Here is a 16,938-nt window from a genome sequence, read left to right on the forward strand (position 1 = left end):
GGTGGTGGGACTGAACCAGAGGTGAGGGAGGAGTGGATGATGGTGGTGATGAGGTGAAAGGGAGGGGAGACAGGCTTTGATGAGAGGTGTCGGGAAGGGGTCGAGTTGACAGGTGGATGGTTTAGATTTTCTGATGAGTTCAGTTATTGCAGCAGCAGAAGGAAGGTGGAAACTTGAGTGTCTGGGAGGAGGGAGTTTGGGGAACAGGAGGGAGAGAATTGTAGGGGATGTGAGAGGCCAGTTTGCGGTGGATATTGTCAATTTTTGCATTGAAAAAGTTCATGAGCGCATTACAGTGTTCAACAGAGTAGAAGTGTGGGAGAAAATAGTCCGGAGGGTGGAGGGAGTTGTTGATTAATGAAAACAGAGTCCGAGTGTTGCCATCACCAGCACTGATGAGACCTGCGTAGTATTGTGATTTGGCTGTGTTAATTGAGTCCTTGTAGCGGAGGATGTGATGGTGATACATGTCCTTATGAACAGTTAGACCAGTTTTATTGTAGAGTCGTTCCAGTTGTCGTCCTTTGGCTTTGAGAAGGCGGAGTTGGGGTGTAAACCAAGGTGCAGAGTGGGTGAATGACACAGTCCAGGTTTTTAGGGGGGCAAGTGAAGTCAACAGAGAGTGGAGACTATTGTTGTAGTGGGAAACCAGTTCATCTGAAGTAGATGGGGAGGCAGTGCTCGGGAGTGACTCAATGGAAGTGGTGAGAGTTGTTAGATCAATGTCCTTGATGTTACGAAATGAAATCATACATGTCGGTTTAGTTTTGGACATGGTCAGATTCATATTGAATGATATGAACATATGGTCAGAGATGGGGAGATGAGTTGATGAGCAATTAAAAGGAGAGACACCAGAGCAGCACACCAGATCAAGGATATGACCTTTAGAATGGGTGGGGAAATGTATGTGTTGCTGAAAGCCCAAACTGTCCAGGCATGATTTGAAATCTATAGTGAGTATGTGATTCATGTTGTCCATGTGTATATTAAAATCACTGAGCACAATAACATTAGGAGAGAGAGGGCAGAGGAGAGTGAGAAGGGAGGAGAGTTCATCAATAAAATCCTTGTTGTGTTTGGGTGGACGATAAACAGTGGCAATTACAGTTGGTGTTGGTCCGTTCACCTGTAGGACCAATGATTCAAATGAGTTGAATGTTGGAACGGAGAACAGAGACCTTCCATTTCTCGCAGTGAATTATCGCGAGACCTCCTCCTCGACTGGTGAGGCGGGGCTGACAGGTGTAAACAAACCCAGGTGGTGTGGACTCATTTAGCTGGGAAAAGTCGTTTGGTTGCTGCCATGACTCTGTCAAGCACAAAAAATCCAGTTTACGGTCGAGGAGGAGGTCCCGGAGGAGAAGTCCTTTGCCCGTGAGCGAGCGGATGTTGAATAATCCGAAACTGACGTCGCTGCGATCGGAGGTGGTGACACGGCTAGCTGACCTGGCTAGGTTCACTTTCCTGCTGGGTTTTCTCCACGGACGTCGAGTTGTGGACCAGATGGAGTTGATGGCCGAGGAGTCGTTGATGTGGGTGCTCCGGGGGGACCCGCGGTGGATATATTTCCGACAGGGGGGGGACGATGTCCGGAAAGAGGTGCAGTACCGGCGGTGGATCATACAGGTGGAAACGCAGCTGGAGGAGCTCAGCAGCGGTGAATTGGAGAAGGGCTGACGATGGTCCTAGTATAGTGGATAGGACAATCCAAACGAGGACACACCAGACAGCCAGTCCGTTGATCCACATGATTGACGGATGGAGGTTGTAGCCAGCAGGTAGCAACAGCCAGGTAAGGAGTGGAAGTCCGGCGACACGCCATGGGTAGTGAGGTTAAACACTCAAGCATTTACTGTGAGCAGACTGTCCATGGACCAAAACGATCAGATCAGGGTCTCAGCAATGCTGAACTATCTTAACCCAAAGTCTTTTAGATCGCAAGACCATAAAAAGAGTAAAAGTTAGTTATCCGCTCGTGAAATGTGAGATGTGAGCATGTTTATTATCCTTATAAGAACTTCATATGATATATTTTTAGAGGTGCACAAATGCACTTAAATCGCATGGTCTCATTTGAGTCACACAGTCGTTCATTGGGGTGATTCATTCTGCTGTGTGCCATGGGTTTACAATGCCCCTCTTCAGCCACACACACACACACACACACACACAAACACACACCCCGCCCCCCACTGCCCTAAGCTAGACTGTGGGAAATCCTTGGGAAAGGGTCATGACCAGAAAATATGCTAGTTCTTCTGCCTTCGTCTCTCTCTCCCTCTTCTGTTCTTCCCTCTGATGTCAAACAAGTCTCTCTTTCCGCAGACCACCAGGGAACAGCTCTCTACATGCTGTTTATGGTATGACTTGACTGATGCAGGTTTTTGAAGGCCAGAGCTTACATTTTTAGACACACATATTTCATGTCCAAATTCTGCATCTGAAAATATAGAAGCATCTTTTAATATTAATATTTTCATTTTGTTTTCGGTGGTGTATATTTTTTTTTAAATAATGGAGTTCAAAAATACAAATTTCAACACATTAAAAGCTTCTGTCACAAAAAAAAGGGCAAATCTCTAGTCTCACTACTTTGCACCAACATTCAGCACTTCAGGGAGGAATCCATCAAAGCAGTGGCAGGGATGCTGATTTCTGCACTAAAAGTAGCCTCAACTGACCAGCATGCAATAACATCACAAGAAATAATGAGAGCAGTAATGTCAGTCAGGTGTGCAACTCCCGATTTTCCTTAATTGGTGACACTAACTCTCTTTCTCTCACTATCCCTCTGCAGTAATTCCCCCATTTACAAAATCGTGAAGCAAGTGCATGCTGGGAAACACATCAGTGTTTGTCACACTTTCTTTTCTTAAGACATATCAGGTTTGTGATTGCCCAGATCTCATCCTTACTTCTCCTCACACAGGCTATAAACTCTCGTTCTCTCTCTTATGAGCACTTCAGCTATAGAAACCAGTGCAAAGGAAGCTCATGGATTTTTTAACAGGCTTGAGGCCACGCTCTGTATCTATTATTCACAACAGCCGTTTAACACAGCACCACTCCAGCGTACTGTACTTGGCACACACAGACACACACAGACACACACAGACACAGACACAGACTCAAACACACAGGGCACTAGAGAGGACCAGCTGCCGTTGCCACACTGGCACATACAACTGTCGCAAAATTGGAATTTTAAACAGTTGTTTTATTACACGCAAAATACAGAATAACACGCAGGTACATGGGAAGTATTCATGTGCTACAGAAATACAGTGTGTATTTCTGTAGCAGTGTGCGAGTGTGCGAACTCAAGAAGCCATGACCCAACTTTGACACACACACACAGACACACACACACACACACACACACACACACACACACACACACACACACACACACCAATGCTGTTCAGACACTCATGCATTCTGTATGAGCTGGTCAATTAATAACAGTGACAGGTGTGTCGGATGGGCCTTGGTCCGCAGGAAGTGCCTTATCAAGACTGTCCAATATTTAATTGCCCTGCAACGTGGATGCCAAGGCAGAGTTCAACATCCCATGCTGATATAGCATTGGATTTTTACTGGATTTTCACACAACTTGAGTGTTTATCTTAGCCAGATTTATCAATATAATGCTGAAATATTTGCCTGGTATCTTAAGCCATACATTTCACTGCCAGGGTAAAAAAACAAACAAACAAAAAAAACACACAACTGCAGGGTGGCATCAGTGAAGAAAATGCAAGTCACCTTGTTAAACAGAGGCCAAATAATGAGTGAATCCATCTGTAACAAGTCAGATTCCTGTGATTCATTTCATGGTTTCATTATGAGATAATGCTTTAGTGTTTGTTAAATACAGGCAAACGCACACAAGTGCTGCACTTGTTGAACACTCCAGCAAGCATGTGCATGCTTTGGTTTCTATCTCACACACACACACACACACACACACACACACACGATGAAAAGACTGGACAGACCTGTAAAAACAATTGAATAAAGTAAGAGCAGATGACTCATCTGTCATGTGATTTAGTTGATTACAGAAATTAACTCAGACTTGTGCCAAAAATAGAAAGGTTTTATTGCATGAACAGCAAACTGCCAGGAAAGACTGGTCAAAGATTAGGTGCATGTTTCTGTCTCTATGCACACTACAAATGCAATCAGCCTAGGACAAGGGTTGGGCACTTTTATCAACACTGAACACACACACACACACACACAGACACACGCACACATCCGACTCAACACATTCTTCAGCGATGGGAATGACAAACTCCCAGTAAAATATGTCAAGTGACTGACTCAAAGACGGTTGTGAGGGGAGAGAGAGAGAGAGAGGATGCCGAGGATGACAGAAAGGGTTATTACAGGTTTATTGAGATAGAGGGTGAGAGATGCAGCGGAAGATTAGGAGAGAGAGAAGAAAGCTCCTGATATCAGTGCCTCTGGCCTCCCCTCATTCTCAGCTGGTTCATTAGCTACTGGCTGTCAGTGTTAAATTATGATTTAATGTCAGATCATCCTTTCTCTCTCAGGAACACACACACGCACACTGCATCAATGATAATGGAATAAGGATGTACCTAATACTTACACATCATGTAAGTAATTGTAGGTCTACTCCTGTGCAGCATGTGTGTATGTGCAGTGCTGGAAAGTCAGACAGAAAAGCACATATCACAACTTCTTTTATTTATGTCAGCTAGGTGCTATTTTCTTTCAGTATATGTGTGTGTTACCAGCTGTCTTTTTCTATTGACAGTATGTGTGGTCAAATATAGAAGGAGCCAACTAAAACCAAGCAATGCTGTAATGTTAATAATTGTTTGATGACAGGCATAATACAGAATAAAATATAGATTAAATCTGTACCCAGTCCATCATTTGTTGTGATGGCTAATTTAACATCTGGCCATGGCAAGAGAACAGAAAATAAGCCTTTTGGCAAAAACAGGCACATATGGAGTGGCGTTAAATGTGCAATGCCTCTGTAAAAATAAACAACAGATTTAAAACATCAACTTTTTTGTCTGTTGAGTCTTTCACAGGACAAAACTGCTCTTGGGTGCAACAAATGACGAACAACTTTGCAGTTAGTACAAGCGGCAACAGCTACCCTGACTGAACAAACACAGAAAAGAGCTTCACATAAAGAAACTCACATTTTTACTGATCGCAGTGTTTTCCCTGTATATAAGTCCGTCTGTGCTGAACCGTCAAGTTTTTTCTCAGCTGCTACAGAATCACAAGGAGCAAAAAACTGCTGCGGTCATGGATATTGGTGAAAAGGAATTTAACCGGCTACACAAATTGCTTTCCACCATCAAGTCACACAGTTTGAACAAGATTAGTGAGTGATAAAATGTGAACCCTGGTCTTCTTTAAATGCCTACTAGGAATGGTAAGCATGATAGGGACATAGTTTGCACAAAAATGTTGCTAAAAAAGACACAGCGATCTAGCTTATCACAATGTTTGATCCCACATCAGAGGTCCCTTTTTGTCTCCTCTTTTCTGTGTCCTTCCTGTGTGCTTTAACATGTTCAGCTCCCGTTATAGCACAGCATTTTTCTTTTCATTTTGTTATCAAACACAACGACAGTCAGAGGCAGACAGAGGCAGACAGAGACACGCTTGCAAGACCACCTAGTCAAGCAATTACAGTTGCCCTTTGAACCTTGTAGTGACAGCATTGCTGAAAACCAAGGTAAGAGTCGCAGAGCCGAGACAACACCATGTTGGGTCAGGACAACTGTCTCCTCTCAACTTTATGCAAACACAGATACACAGGGGGAGGGAAGATGTGCCGTATGCACATGAAGAAAAGAGTGGACATGCTGAAGAGGGGGTGTGTGACCGTGTAGGATGAGGCACAACAAAAGCAGAGGAGGAGAAAAAAAAAAGCACTACCGATTAAAAGGCCTAAATCTGTTTCTACCCATTGAACTCACTGCCCAGTGAAAAATCTGTGGATAAACACATGCATCTGTGTAGGCAGAAGGCACAAAGACATTGATCAGTCATTTTGTTTTATGTCCTGGGTGTCTTATCTTTATTATAAAACACACACACACACACACACAGTGTCTGACAGTCCAATGCAGCACAGCAGGCCTCATCGAAAGGTGAAGCTCTGATAAGGAGAGGGCAAAGTTACTGATATCTGTCTCTTTAGCGCTCACCTTTTTCGTCTTGCCATGCAATAAAATTTGAATCTACTGGAAAACAACTGAGAAACTTTGGAGTAAACATGAACTACTCTTTTCTTTCTCCTCTACTGCTGTCAAGGCGATCTCGTGCAAGGTTTTAAACTGTAGCAACGGAGGAGTAAAGAAATCTGTCAAAACATTTTAATGTATTAATTATTATTTTCATTTAATGTCATTAGGGTTTTGTGACATGTCAAAATGCCTTCTTCTTGACATTTCATATCTTGACCTTCCTTAATACCTTTATGTCTTTATGTCTCTGTGTCTCATGCCTTGCCAACGCCTGTTATGAACAATTTAAAGTGGGGCAGCGCTGGTGAAAAACTACACAGAAAAGACGGCTGGAATACAAACTGTAAACATTACATGACATCAATGAGCCAGGAAAACTTCACCATCAGAGAAGTTACAGCTTGTCTTGACCTGTTAGTTTCAAAGTTCCAGTCTCAGCAGAATTTCACACAAACTCATGAATGTATTTCCATGAAATTTGGCAGTAAGGTCAGCCGTGGGTCAATGAACTACTGATAGCGGATTATAGTGATCTAGATGTGGAAATTCCACGACTCAACAGCTGAAAACAAGACGAAAGAGGGGATTCAATCTGCAGAGAAGCTTTTGCCAACTAAGAACACTATTGGCAGTATATTACAAGTATATTGCCATATGTAACGGAAAACAAATACAACAAAATTATTCACAAATACTATAGAGCAACAGGAATGTCGTTGGAGGTGGTATGAAAGTCAGATATTTCCCCAAGAGACAGTTCAAATGTTACCATTACCAGAAAACAGAGGATAAGGCCTATCATAAAGTGAAGAATAGAAAAGCCCATAACCCACTGGGGCTGGCCTGCTTATGGTTAAGGATCTGCCATTTGCCGCTGCATATTTAGGTGACACGTTTGATTTAGCACAGACTAACCAGCCTGAGGGCACAGACTTCCCACTGCAACACACTGCACTGGGAGGATGGGCTTATTTGTAGACATGGGTGTACAGACACAAGAAGAAAAAGACACACGCCAAGCACCTATACGCATCATACGCCATACGCACAAGTATGCACACACACACACACACACACACACATACACACACAGCCAGTACCTCCAAACTCACACAGATTGAAACTGACAAGGTGTCAGTGCCACTGAAACAGTTCAAGGTCCAAACTTTGAGTCTGCAAATATACAACATGCTGCTGTACCACACTGTAAACTAAAAATCTAGGCAGTGTAATGCACAAACACACACAGACACACACAGACACACACACGCCCGAAAACTCCACGACCTCATTTCCCCAAGCTACAACGCTCAACAAGGGGAGCCTAAAAAGGTATTAACACAGCAGATAGAGGCAGGATATAATGACCAGCTAAACAAAAACCCAGGGCAGAAAACTGCAGTCCTCAACACCTGCAGTGAAATACTAGTGTGTTTGTGTGCAAGAAACAGAGCAGGACTAGATGGGAAAGGACGGACAAGACCCGAGCAATCAAGCAGAGGAACTGGTAGCGATCAATGACAAGTAAGAGTAAATTTTAAGTACGAGGCAAAGCAGAAAAATGGAGGGTGTGAAAATCATAGTGCTACTCTGGATATAAATGGGAGTAGGATGTGAAAAAAGTGACACCATAAACAACAAAGTGGGAACTGAGAACAGTATTCTCATGAGACAATCAGAGACAGACGGGGAAGAAATACAGTGTGCAGATGTGGGAGAAACTTAGTCCTAATGTGCTTTCATGAAAAGTTACTGAACGCGTCTTTAAAAAAACCCACTTACACATAAATTGAACAATGAACACAGACTGCAGAAACGGAGAGGATGTAGGAAGAGTAGGCAAGAGTACGGTGTGACGACCACTGGGTTATCATCTATGGCTTTAACAGACAGTGAGCGGCCCTCACTGGTACCCTTTTCTACCGCGGCAGTTAGAAGGCCGGTTTGGAGACGGCGTCTAATCTCAAATCAGGTCTTTGTGTTTCGACAGCAAAGGAACCGACTATCAACCGGGAAAACTGGTTCCAGAGTGGTACCACCACTTCGCTGGTCTTAGCTGGTCTAACCCACAAGGCTTATGTCAGGGGATGGGAGTGGGATCTTTGTGACCTACCTTCAGTGTTAATAAGAAAAACGTGTTAGGGAACTAATGTAATCAGCACGGATAGCAGTTAGGATGACACTACTGTTTTGGACCAGTGGTGATTGGATGCCAGTGTTACATTTGTTAAGAGAAAACAGAGCCTGCCATTGTTGTTGACGCGCTAGCATTGCCAAGGAACTGAGAGCTATGCAGATGTGTACAATGACGCAATGTGATTGTGTACTTTGTTGACTATAAGACCCCTATAGTGACTTTTTAAACAATTCTAGCGACTCATTGGGGCACATTTTAAACCACCCACTGTTGCCAGTGTATCTAATGAGACGATAGATTTGGTAATTTCTAAAACTGGTGTGGTGACGTTATTTTAGAAAATGGGCCTCAGTGAAATTTCAAAATGTATTGCAATTTCCCAAATATGGCGAAACATGGGAATGTTAGATAATAAATGTTCAAAATAAACTGTCAATTCACAAGAACAAGCTTTGGACATCCTGAAATACCTGTAAAATATCTGCTTACCTGCTGCCATCTACAGTAAAGATCGCCTTTTCAGTAAGAATGGTAATGATAATAATAATTCACTCAATGCTAATCAATTCAAAAAACATCCAATGAATTTTAATTGCAAATATGTTATGGTGTAGACATGTTTGCTGATGATCAAACTTTGCTCCTGTGCTTGTCTGAAGGCATGAGTACAGCCTGATGAGTTCAACTGATGATCGACTGTAACTTTTCATTTTTGGTTTACCTTTTTACATTTGAGAGGAATGGCGTCGTAATCTTTTAATTCTATGAAACAGCTACACACCGTCAAAGTGGATCTGACATATCACTACACAGTGCTTGTATACTTTTCATGAGTTTTCACAGATTTTCATGCTTTAACTAGCTTAAACTTCTTATCTTCCTTTGAAGTGCTGTGAAGCATGAAAATTTGTTTATTTTTCCTAGTATTTAAATCGTCTCACTGCATACCTGCATAGTTGATGCATTTGTCAATGGAGGTATGACTCATCAATGCACCTTTCATGAAATCTTGCATAAAGCAGATGTGTGAGAACTGGCACTTACAGTAGTCTTGACAAAGTCGATGTTGCATGCACTGCACTGTGATGGGAGACCCTTTGCTGCTGCATCATCCCTCACAATCCATTATATAGATCCGTCAGATACAGCATCTTACGAGCATGCTGAATTCATAGTCAGAGCTTGGTTTGCTTAGTTGTTGTTGTTAAAAGAAGAGCGAGGTGATGGGTATTTAGGAACTAAAAGAAAGAGAATGGCTGAAAGTTTGCCAGCTGGGGGATCTATAGCAAAGCCTTTGACTAAGGACACACAGACATCACTAAAGCTGTGTTACACAACAGCCCACATGTACAGGCCTGGGTGACAGGTGAGAGACTGAGGCAATGAATGTGATAGCACACCGAGGATGAAAGGAAAAGAGACAGAGACAGAGGGAGAAGGCATAGAAAGACAGATAGAGGGAGGCGGGGACAAAGAAACGCACCAAATTATTTACTTCACCAATCATGATAATACTTCAGAATAAAAGATGGTGTAAAGAATGAAAAAAGAAGAAGGATAGTGAAGGTGTCAGACAGGTGAAAGAAACACTTATTTATAAAATCAGAATTTGCTAACTGTTTGCTAACTGCAAGTGCATTGTTGATTATCAACTGCTTTTTTTCAAACCTAATTACTCACTGGGTACTGACTGTTTTTGTGTGTTTTGAATGAAACAGAAGACAATGGGAAACAACAGAAAAGAAGAAGAGCTGAGTTTGAATTTGGCAAATTGATTATGACCATTTACAAACTGCAAAGAGAATGGATTTTGTCTTCAGAGGGAAAGACGTCTTATAAAACTCCAGGTATTCTGGTGGTGTGACGAATCTCTGATTTGTTCATTCATTTCGTCTCTCCAACTCGTTTCCACAAATCTCTCCAGTCTCTCTTGTCTCCTACACAAAGCGGTAGTTACATCACACAGTGTGTGATTCTGACAATTTATTTCTCTCAACAAGAAGTGGTATGTTGTTTTTCTCTCAAAATGAAACTGTGTCCATTTCTCTACAGAAAAAAGACTGTGTCAAACCCTCTGTCTCTCTGCTAAAGAAGCAAACTGTTAAGGTCATCTCTTTCTCTGAGCAGGAAACTGTGGGTCTCTGTTTCAGCGAGAAACTAGATGCCATTCTCCCCTTTTCTCTCCCTCGACGAAAGCTGCATGTCAATATCTCACTCCGTTACTGTTCGCCAGTCTGGAAACAGAGAGTGATGGCACCATTTAGAGCCAAGTGTGAATACTCTCTGACATAAGGCCTGACAATAGAACAGACAGTCCCTGTTTGCAAGAGACCTGAGATTAGACGGCCCAAGAGGAATCCCCTGCTGGAGAGATTAGTTCCATTGATGCTGCTGTCCGCTGAGTGCTGAGGCAGACTGACTCTATGTGTGTGTGTGTGTGTGTGTGTGTGCACTAAATATGAGCGGAGGATGCTGGACAAGTTGCAGACATTCAAGTCAGATTTCTTTCCACATCTTTCACCGTCTGTCTGGTGTCTGTCTCATCTCTGTCTCATCTCCGCACTCTCCCATCACTATTTCCTCCTAGAAGTGGTGGGCACAATATGATGAAGGCCTGTTTAATCCAATGAAATCCAGTACAATACTGGCCTCAAAAGAGTAAAGCTGGTCAGCCCTCATCTTATCAACTGCAATCTCTGGCCCAAATGTTCTGGCCAACCACAACAACAAGCCGCAAACACAGTCAGAGATATAAACCAAACCTTGCACTGAGTGACAGCTCTCCGATAGAGGAAAAACAGCCCGTGGAGGATAGACGCTTTCAACTGACGTAAACACATTTTTGTGTGGTTCAAACCTGTATTTAATCCAAGAGAAGACCTCATCTGTGTAGCAAAACTGACCTTGACTTCATCTATATGATCAAATGCATCAGTCTTATGTGTGAGTCACAGTCACATGTCTTCTCTGCTGTACATGCCACATGTATACTTGTGCCATAAGTATCCATTAGTAGTGACATGCAAGTTGTCAACATTTGTCTGTAGCAAGGATTTCAAATCCATTTGTTGTATTTGGAGATTAAAGCTTTAATCTCAATGACACAAGCCACTCTCATTCAAATATGAAGCTCCAAAAATATCTGTAATCTAAATCTGAGTGCTACTCCAAAATAACACATTTATTATTTATACAAATTCGCACAAAACCACGGATAGCACGGGGTCATCACAGAGAGGGTAATGTATGTCCTTGAGCAACAAAATGGCATTGGCATGCTGACAGCTCTTTAGGTCACAGATCTTACATGACTTAAATTAGTTTAGTGATTTCTGACTCTACAGGTTGTGACAAATGACCTTTGGTATGAATTAATTGCAACTGATTGTTGAATCATATCCAATTGATAACATCTCCAGGTGCTCTAATCTCTTAATCTTGTAGCCTGATCTCGTGCTACTGTTGGTAGACTGTTTCAACAGGACTAACTGGTCAGATAGCATATTTTAGTGCCGTCTTGGCACGCAGTGACCCCACTCAACCCTAATGACCAAGTGCTAAAGTGCACAAGTTCAGACAATGTAGACTTTCAACCTTTCTCCTACACAAGTAGGACTTCATTCAAATGTAATCTCTTCCTCGATATGTCTAACCTTTGCTTCACAGTTAAGCATTTTATCATAACGTCAATGAACGTTTAAGACACTTTAAGGCATTTTTTAATTGCAAATTTTGAAAAAATTCATAGAACCTGTGTTCAATGCCATCCCCTCTTGAATTGCCATAAATAAATACTGATCTTCAGCACTCTAAATCTCACATTATGTAGAGAACTCAGTTAAAGGTGAAGAGCCACTTACCCTTCAGTTTCTCCACCACACTCTGTCCAGCTCTCTCCGCCACCCGCCCATCCTCCCTCTGGTAATGGTCGTCCAGGAATCGAGCGGTAGCTTCTGACAGGTGGACCTTGCCTGCCACGCCCAGCTGCTCCATCAGGTTAGCCAGATTGACATCATTTGACCATACATCGAACTTGAAGCGCTTCATTCCCAGGATGCCACACAGGACAGTTCCCGTATGGACCCCGACTCGCATGCTGACGGTCTCGCATGTCTCCTGGCAGAACTGCTCGATGGCCTGGATCATACCCAAGCCCATCTCTACACAGCAGTAGGCGTGATCAGGCCTGGGCTCGGGGCAGCCAGCTACACAGTAGTAGCAGTCTCCCAGAGTGCTGATCTTCTCACAACAGGTTAGTTCACAGAGCCGGTCGAAACGTCCAAACAGATCATTGAGAAGGCCCACCAAGGCTGGCGCTGACTTGTTAGCAGACATTTTGGTGAAACCCACAATGTCCGCAAAGAGGATGCTGACAGGCTCCATGCGCTTCATGTTGAACGGCCGGAAGATTATCTGTCCGCGAGGGATGGAGGTCTTCTTGCGTTTGTGATTGTTGTGAGCGTGATTCTTGGGGTTTGTGGCACTTTGGGCTTGTGAAGCTCCACTGCTTCCTCCACCACCAACGGAGACGGCGGAGGCAGAGCAGGCACCAGAGGAATAACGCTTGCCAGAGTTCTCACCACCGCCCTCGTCATCACCTTGCTTCATCAGCTCATCCGCAACTCGCCGTGGCATGACTGAGTGGATCATGCGCTCCTTCAAGGCCTTCTCCACCTCCAAGTCTTTGCCATGCATTATAGCCTGGCCCACTTTGAGGAAAGTGCTGCGGGAACGCACCTCCGACATAATGAACAGGTGAATGCCAATGACATGAGCACACAAGTGGAGCAGAGCTTTGGCCGGGCCCAACCAGCGGAGGGTGTCTCCTTCCCAATCTGAACCTGCACCCACTAACCCCGTCCCCCATCCGGTGGTGTCATAACTCCTTTGAAGCAATGGTAGCCATTCTAATGCCTCAAATAATATAGAATACAGGAGCCCCAGCATCACCGAGGCATACAGGCGGACATGGAGGACGCTGTATAGCAACAACAAAACCTCCATGCACAGGGAGAAGGTGCCCACGGGGGAGATGCAAGGGGTTGGAGGTGGTGCTACTTTGTCTGGCGAGAGATACGAGGCATTCCCACCACCAGCCCACTCCAACTCAGTGTAGCCAGCAGTCTGTATCTGTGGAGCTAAGGTGATGGCGAAGGTGACCGCGATCAGGAACAAGGAGGTCTGGTTGTACAGCCATGTGTAGGGCTGGGTTAAGGTGAACAAAAAGAGGAGCGCTAGGATGACTAAAAAGGAGGCCGTGGGGGCTAGAAAGGTCATGGGGTTGCAGCGGTCACTGTTGACCCCAAAGTAAACCCCCCAGAGTACAGCTGCCACCGCCAGGTAGAACAGAACATAACGGAAGCGCCGCTGTGTCTGAGGAAAGCACCTCTCTTGGCACCGCTCTTCCAGGATGGGGGAGTCGAACTTGGGGTCCCAGCACTGGGCAGCAGAGCGTTCAAACAGCGGCGGTGCCTTCCGAATCACCCGGGAAGGGGAGGTCGCAGCCGGTCTGGAGTCTGCCGAGCTGCAGCTGGAGGAGATACTGTATTTGTGGAGGTTAGGGTTCATTTTACTCACAGCCCCATAGCCTCCAGCGCCTCCTGCTCCACTGCTGGCAGCCCTCAGTGGCTCATGTTGATGCACGTGTGGCGCGCTGTTGGTAATCCGCACGGTCACGGCGCCATCCCCGCTGGAGTCGCAGCTCACTTCCGTGCCATGCATGAGAAGCTGCCGGTGATGTTGCAGAGTGGCCATATTGACTGGTGGGACGAGGAAACGAGGGGATGCGGGAGAGGTGTTAAATATTAATAATATCCTCTGATGGCACTCAGGCAATTAGACTACGGTGCGTGGGCGCCGAGTGTGCACATGTGGCACGGAGAGGAGCGAGGAGGAGGCGGCGGCGAGAGGGTGACAGGCAGGCAGACAGAGAGGGAGGGAGGGGGGGAGAGAGAGAGAGAGAGAGCGCAAAGGTGTTTGTTGGAATAATCACACTGCATGAATGGTGAGCACGGCACAGACGTCTTTGCTACGCACACAGCAGCCTGCACACTCACTCACACAAGACGCGCGTTCCAGTTTCTTGAGCAGTTCATTATCCGACCCCGGGTTTGCGTCAGTACTCACATTACATGTATCCGTCTCCAAAGAGGCTCTGGGTTTGAGCCCGGCTTTCTCTCCAGCTGCGGTAAAAACACTGTCATCACTCTTTCTGCCTCCTGAATTGAACATCCTTCTGGGAAAGGACTGGTTAGTGATGCAACGGGTTTTTTTTGGTTTTTTTATGCCTTCATCAAGTCAGTCCTGACGTTACATGACTGGAAATGACCTCCTCTGGATGTGCGCAATATTTCGATCCTGCTGACATTACAAAGTCACACAGCGGCGGGGAAGATGTCCAGGTTTTTCTTCATTCCCAATCCGCAATAACGTTGTTTGCGTGGAAAAAAACAGCGCTCATGTCCAGGGCTTCATTGTGTGAGCAGATGCAGATTAGAGGCTGTCAACAGTTGGCGTTGTGCACAGCAAGTGGCTACAAAAGTTACACTGTCCCTCTTATCTCCTCAACACGCGTGACAAATGGCCCATTTACACGTCCTCCCCCCTCTTAAAAACACCCCCAAGATCTTGTCGTTGTGATCAGCTGGTTGTGATAAAATAATAACCATAAAGCAAATATTTTCAAGAATATAAATGTAGTAATTATCCTCAGTCCTCGCTTCAAATGCCCTATTTTCTCGTTTTACACAAAGTAGTTTACTTTAGATTAATGTTTTACTTTTTTTTTTTTTTTTTTTAAATGAAAGCCGGATTAAAATGTGGTCGAACTGTTAATTCTGTTAAATTAAAAAAGTGGGCGATCTGTGATTAAGGCGGCTTTACCTTCCTCTACATTCCTCCTCATGCATGGCTCAGTGTGCTAAGGATTTGCATTTCTTGTCCCTTTACGTTCTCCTTGCATCCTTATTCCAGCGGGCCCTTAAAAATATTCCAGACCGAGTTATTTTGGAGCTCTGTCCAGTCCAAGATCCAGATCATAGGAGGCCTGACAGGCAGGCCTATTCCCACGGATCCAGCCCCGTCCTTTCCTGAACTCCCTCTCCGGATCTCCACCGTTTATTCCCCCTCTGCCTTCCAAAGAGGGGGTCGGGGAGGGGTATGCGCTATTCAAAGAGGCGTAATCCGAAAAGAGAGGCGCAGAAAATACCATCCGCTGGCCCAAATTAGTGTAGGTTCGCCTCTGCTGGGAGTGTCTGCAACTTGTTGCGCGCAGTTGGCAAAATATACAGCTATGAGGAACAGCCTCGGTCGGAACAGGCTGGTCTATAAATAGTGATGATCAAAACTCTTGCAATAACAACACCGACGGCGTGTAACATTTGAATGCTTTTCTTCAATTACTTCTGCGGAATAACAGAAAATACGCAACACCTAAACTAACTCACGTCGTAAAACGCGTGCAAAAAAAAAAAAAAAAAAAAAAAAAAAAAGAGTCAGCGACAGGCCCCCTCTAGTTTCCAAAAGCTCCCAAACTTTTTTTTTTTTTTTTTTTCCCAGGCCGTATTTCCTGCGTTTGAAGAGGAGAGACCCAGTTAGGAGTCTCTGGTTATTTGGAGCTGAGGCTGGATTTCCTCCCCTCGCATTCCCCCCCGGAGCAAAGAAGTAGAAAATCCCCAGAGCAATATAGGAAAACCTTTGGATACCTCTTCGGTGGGATTATCAAAAAAAAAAAACGCCCCACGATCGGCACTGTCTCCTTATCTCGACCAATTCCTCAGGTCTGGATAGCACTAGTTTTCGCTGGCATGCATGTGTCCAACAAACACAACACTGTGCGCTCTGGCTGTGGTGCGTCCTCTTCCGTCCGCCGCTGGTTGCCTCCCTTTCCCCCCCTGATACAGCTCTCTGCCGGAGTTGGGGGCTAAATAAAAGCAGGGCTCCAGCGGGTGTTCTGCGGCTGGTTTTCCGTCTTATCCGGGCGAACGTAATATCTCCACCTCTGTAGCTGCCACCATCTTCGCTGTGACTGGGTCGGAAATCCTCCCCCAGCTGTTGTGGCGGTGCGGGTTGGTGGGACCAGCCTGTCAAGCAAACCACAGTTTCAAAGAACACGGTTTCCGGTTTTTGCCTGTCAAAAGGGCCAATGTGAAAGTTAGATAAATATTTTCCCATGCGTGACTGAACGACGATGGTCCTGCAAAACCTGCAAGGAAACAATGAAATGTGACAGGCTGCATGTTGTTGGACATACAAGCGTCATTCAGAGATAATAAAACACCAGACTGTGTCATTTAAACCCCTCAGTAAAAAAAAGCCACTTTGTGAAATGTCACGAATAAACGATAAATAATAAAAATACAAACAATAACGACAATGATATCAGCAAATGCTCGACCATTAACATTAGCGAACTACTAGATGACATTAGCTTTTGATGGTATAGCACACGGTATAATACTGGAACAGTATAATTCACATGTGCTGATTTTATTAGTTTATCTCACACACCAGTGTTTATTTGTCAACAGAAAAACAGAAGTAACGTTAATTTAG

At 44.6% G+C, this 16,938-nt stretch overlaps 1 protein-coding gene across 3 annotated transcripts in view; it reads right to left on the reverse strand.

The window, feature by feature from the left end:
* adcy9 (adenylate cyclase 9) overlaps window positions 1-14,662 on the reverse strand; it is a 38,438-nt gene extending 23,776 nt beyond the window's left edge. For 2 of the 3 annotated variants that reach the window (XM_070855127.1, XM_070855111.1), the window contains exon 1: window positions 12,246-14,662. In XM_070855127.1, the coding sequence (XP_070711228.1) occupies window positions 12,246-14,139 (1,894 nt within the window). In that variant the 5' untranslated portion in view covers window positions 14,140-14,662. The remainder of the gene's footprint in view (window positions 1-12,245) is intronic. The other variant, XM_070855119.1, reaches the window with a different exon arrangement.
* Between the last annotated feature and the right edge of the window lie 2,276 nt (window positions 14,663-16,938).

The sequence above is a fragment of the Pempheris klunzingeri genome, chromosome 3 (assembly GCF_042242105.1).
Source record: "Pempheris klunzingeri isolate RE-2024b chromosome 3, fPemKlu1.hap1, whole genome shotgun sequence".
Taxonomy (NCBI): domain Eukaryota; kingdom Metazoa; phylum Chordata; class Actinopteri; order Acropomatiformes; family Pempheridae; genus Pempheris; species Pempheris klunzingeri.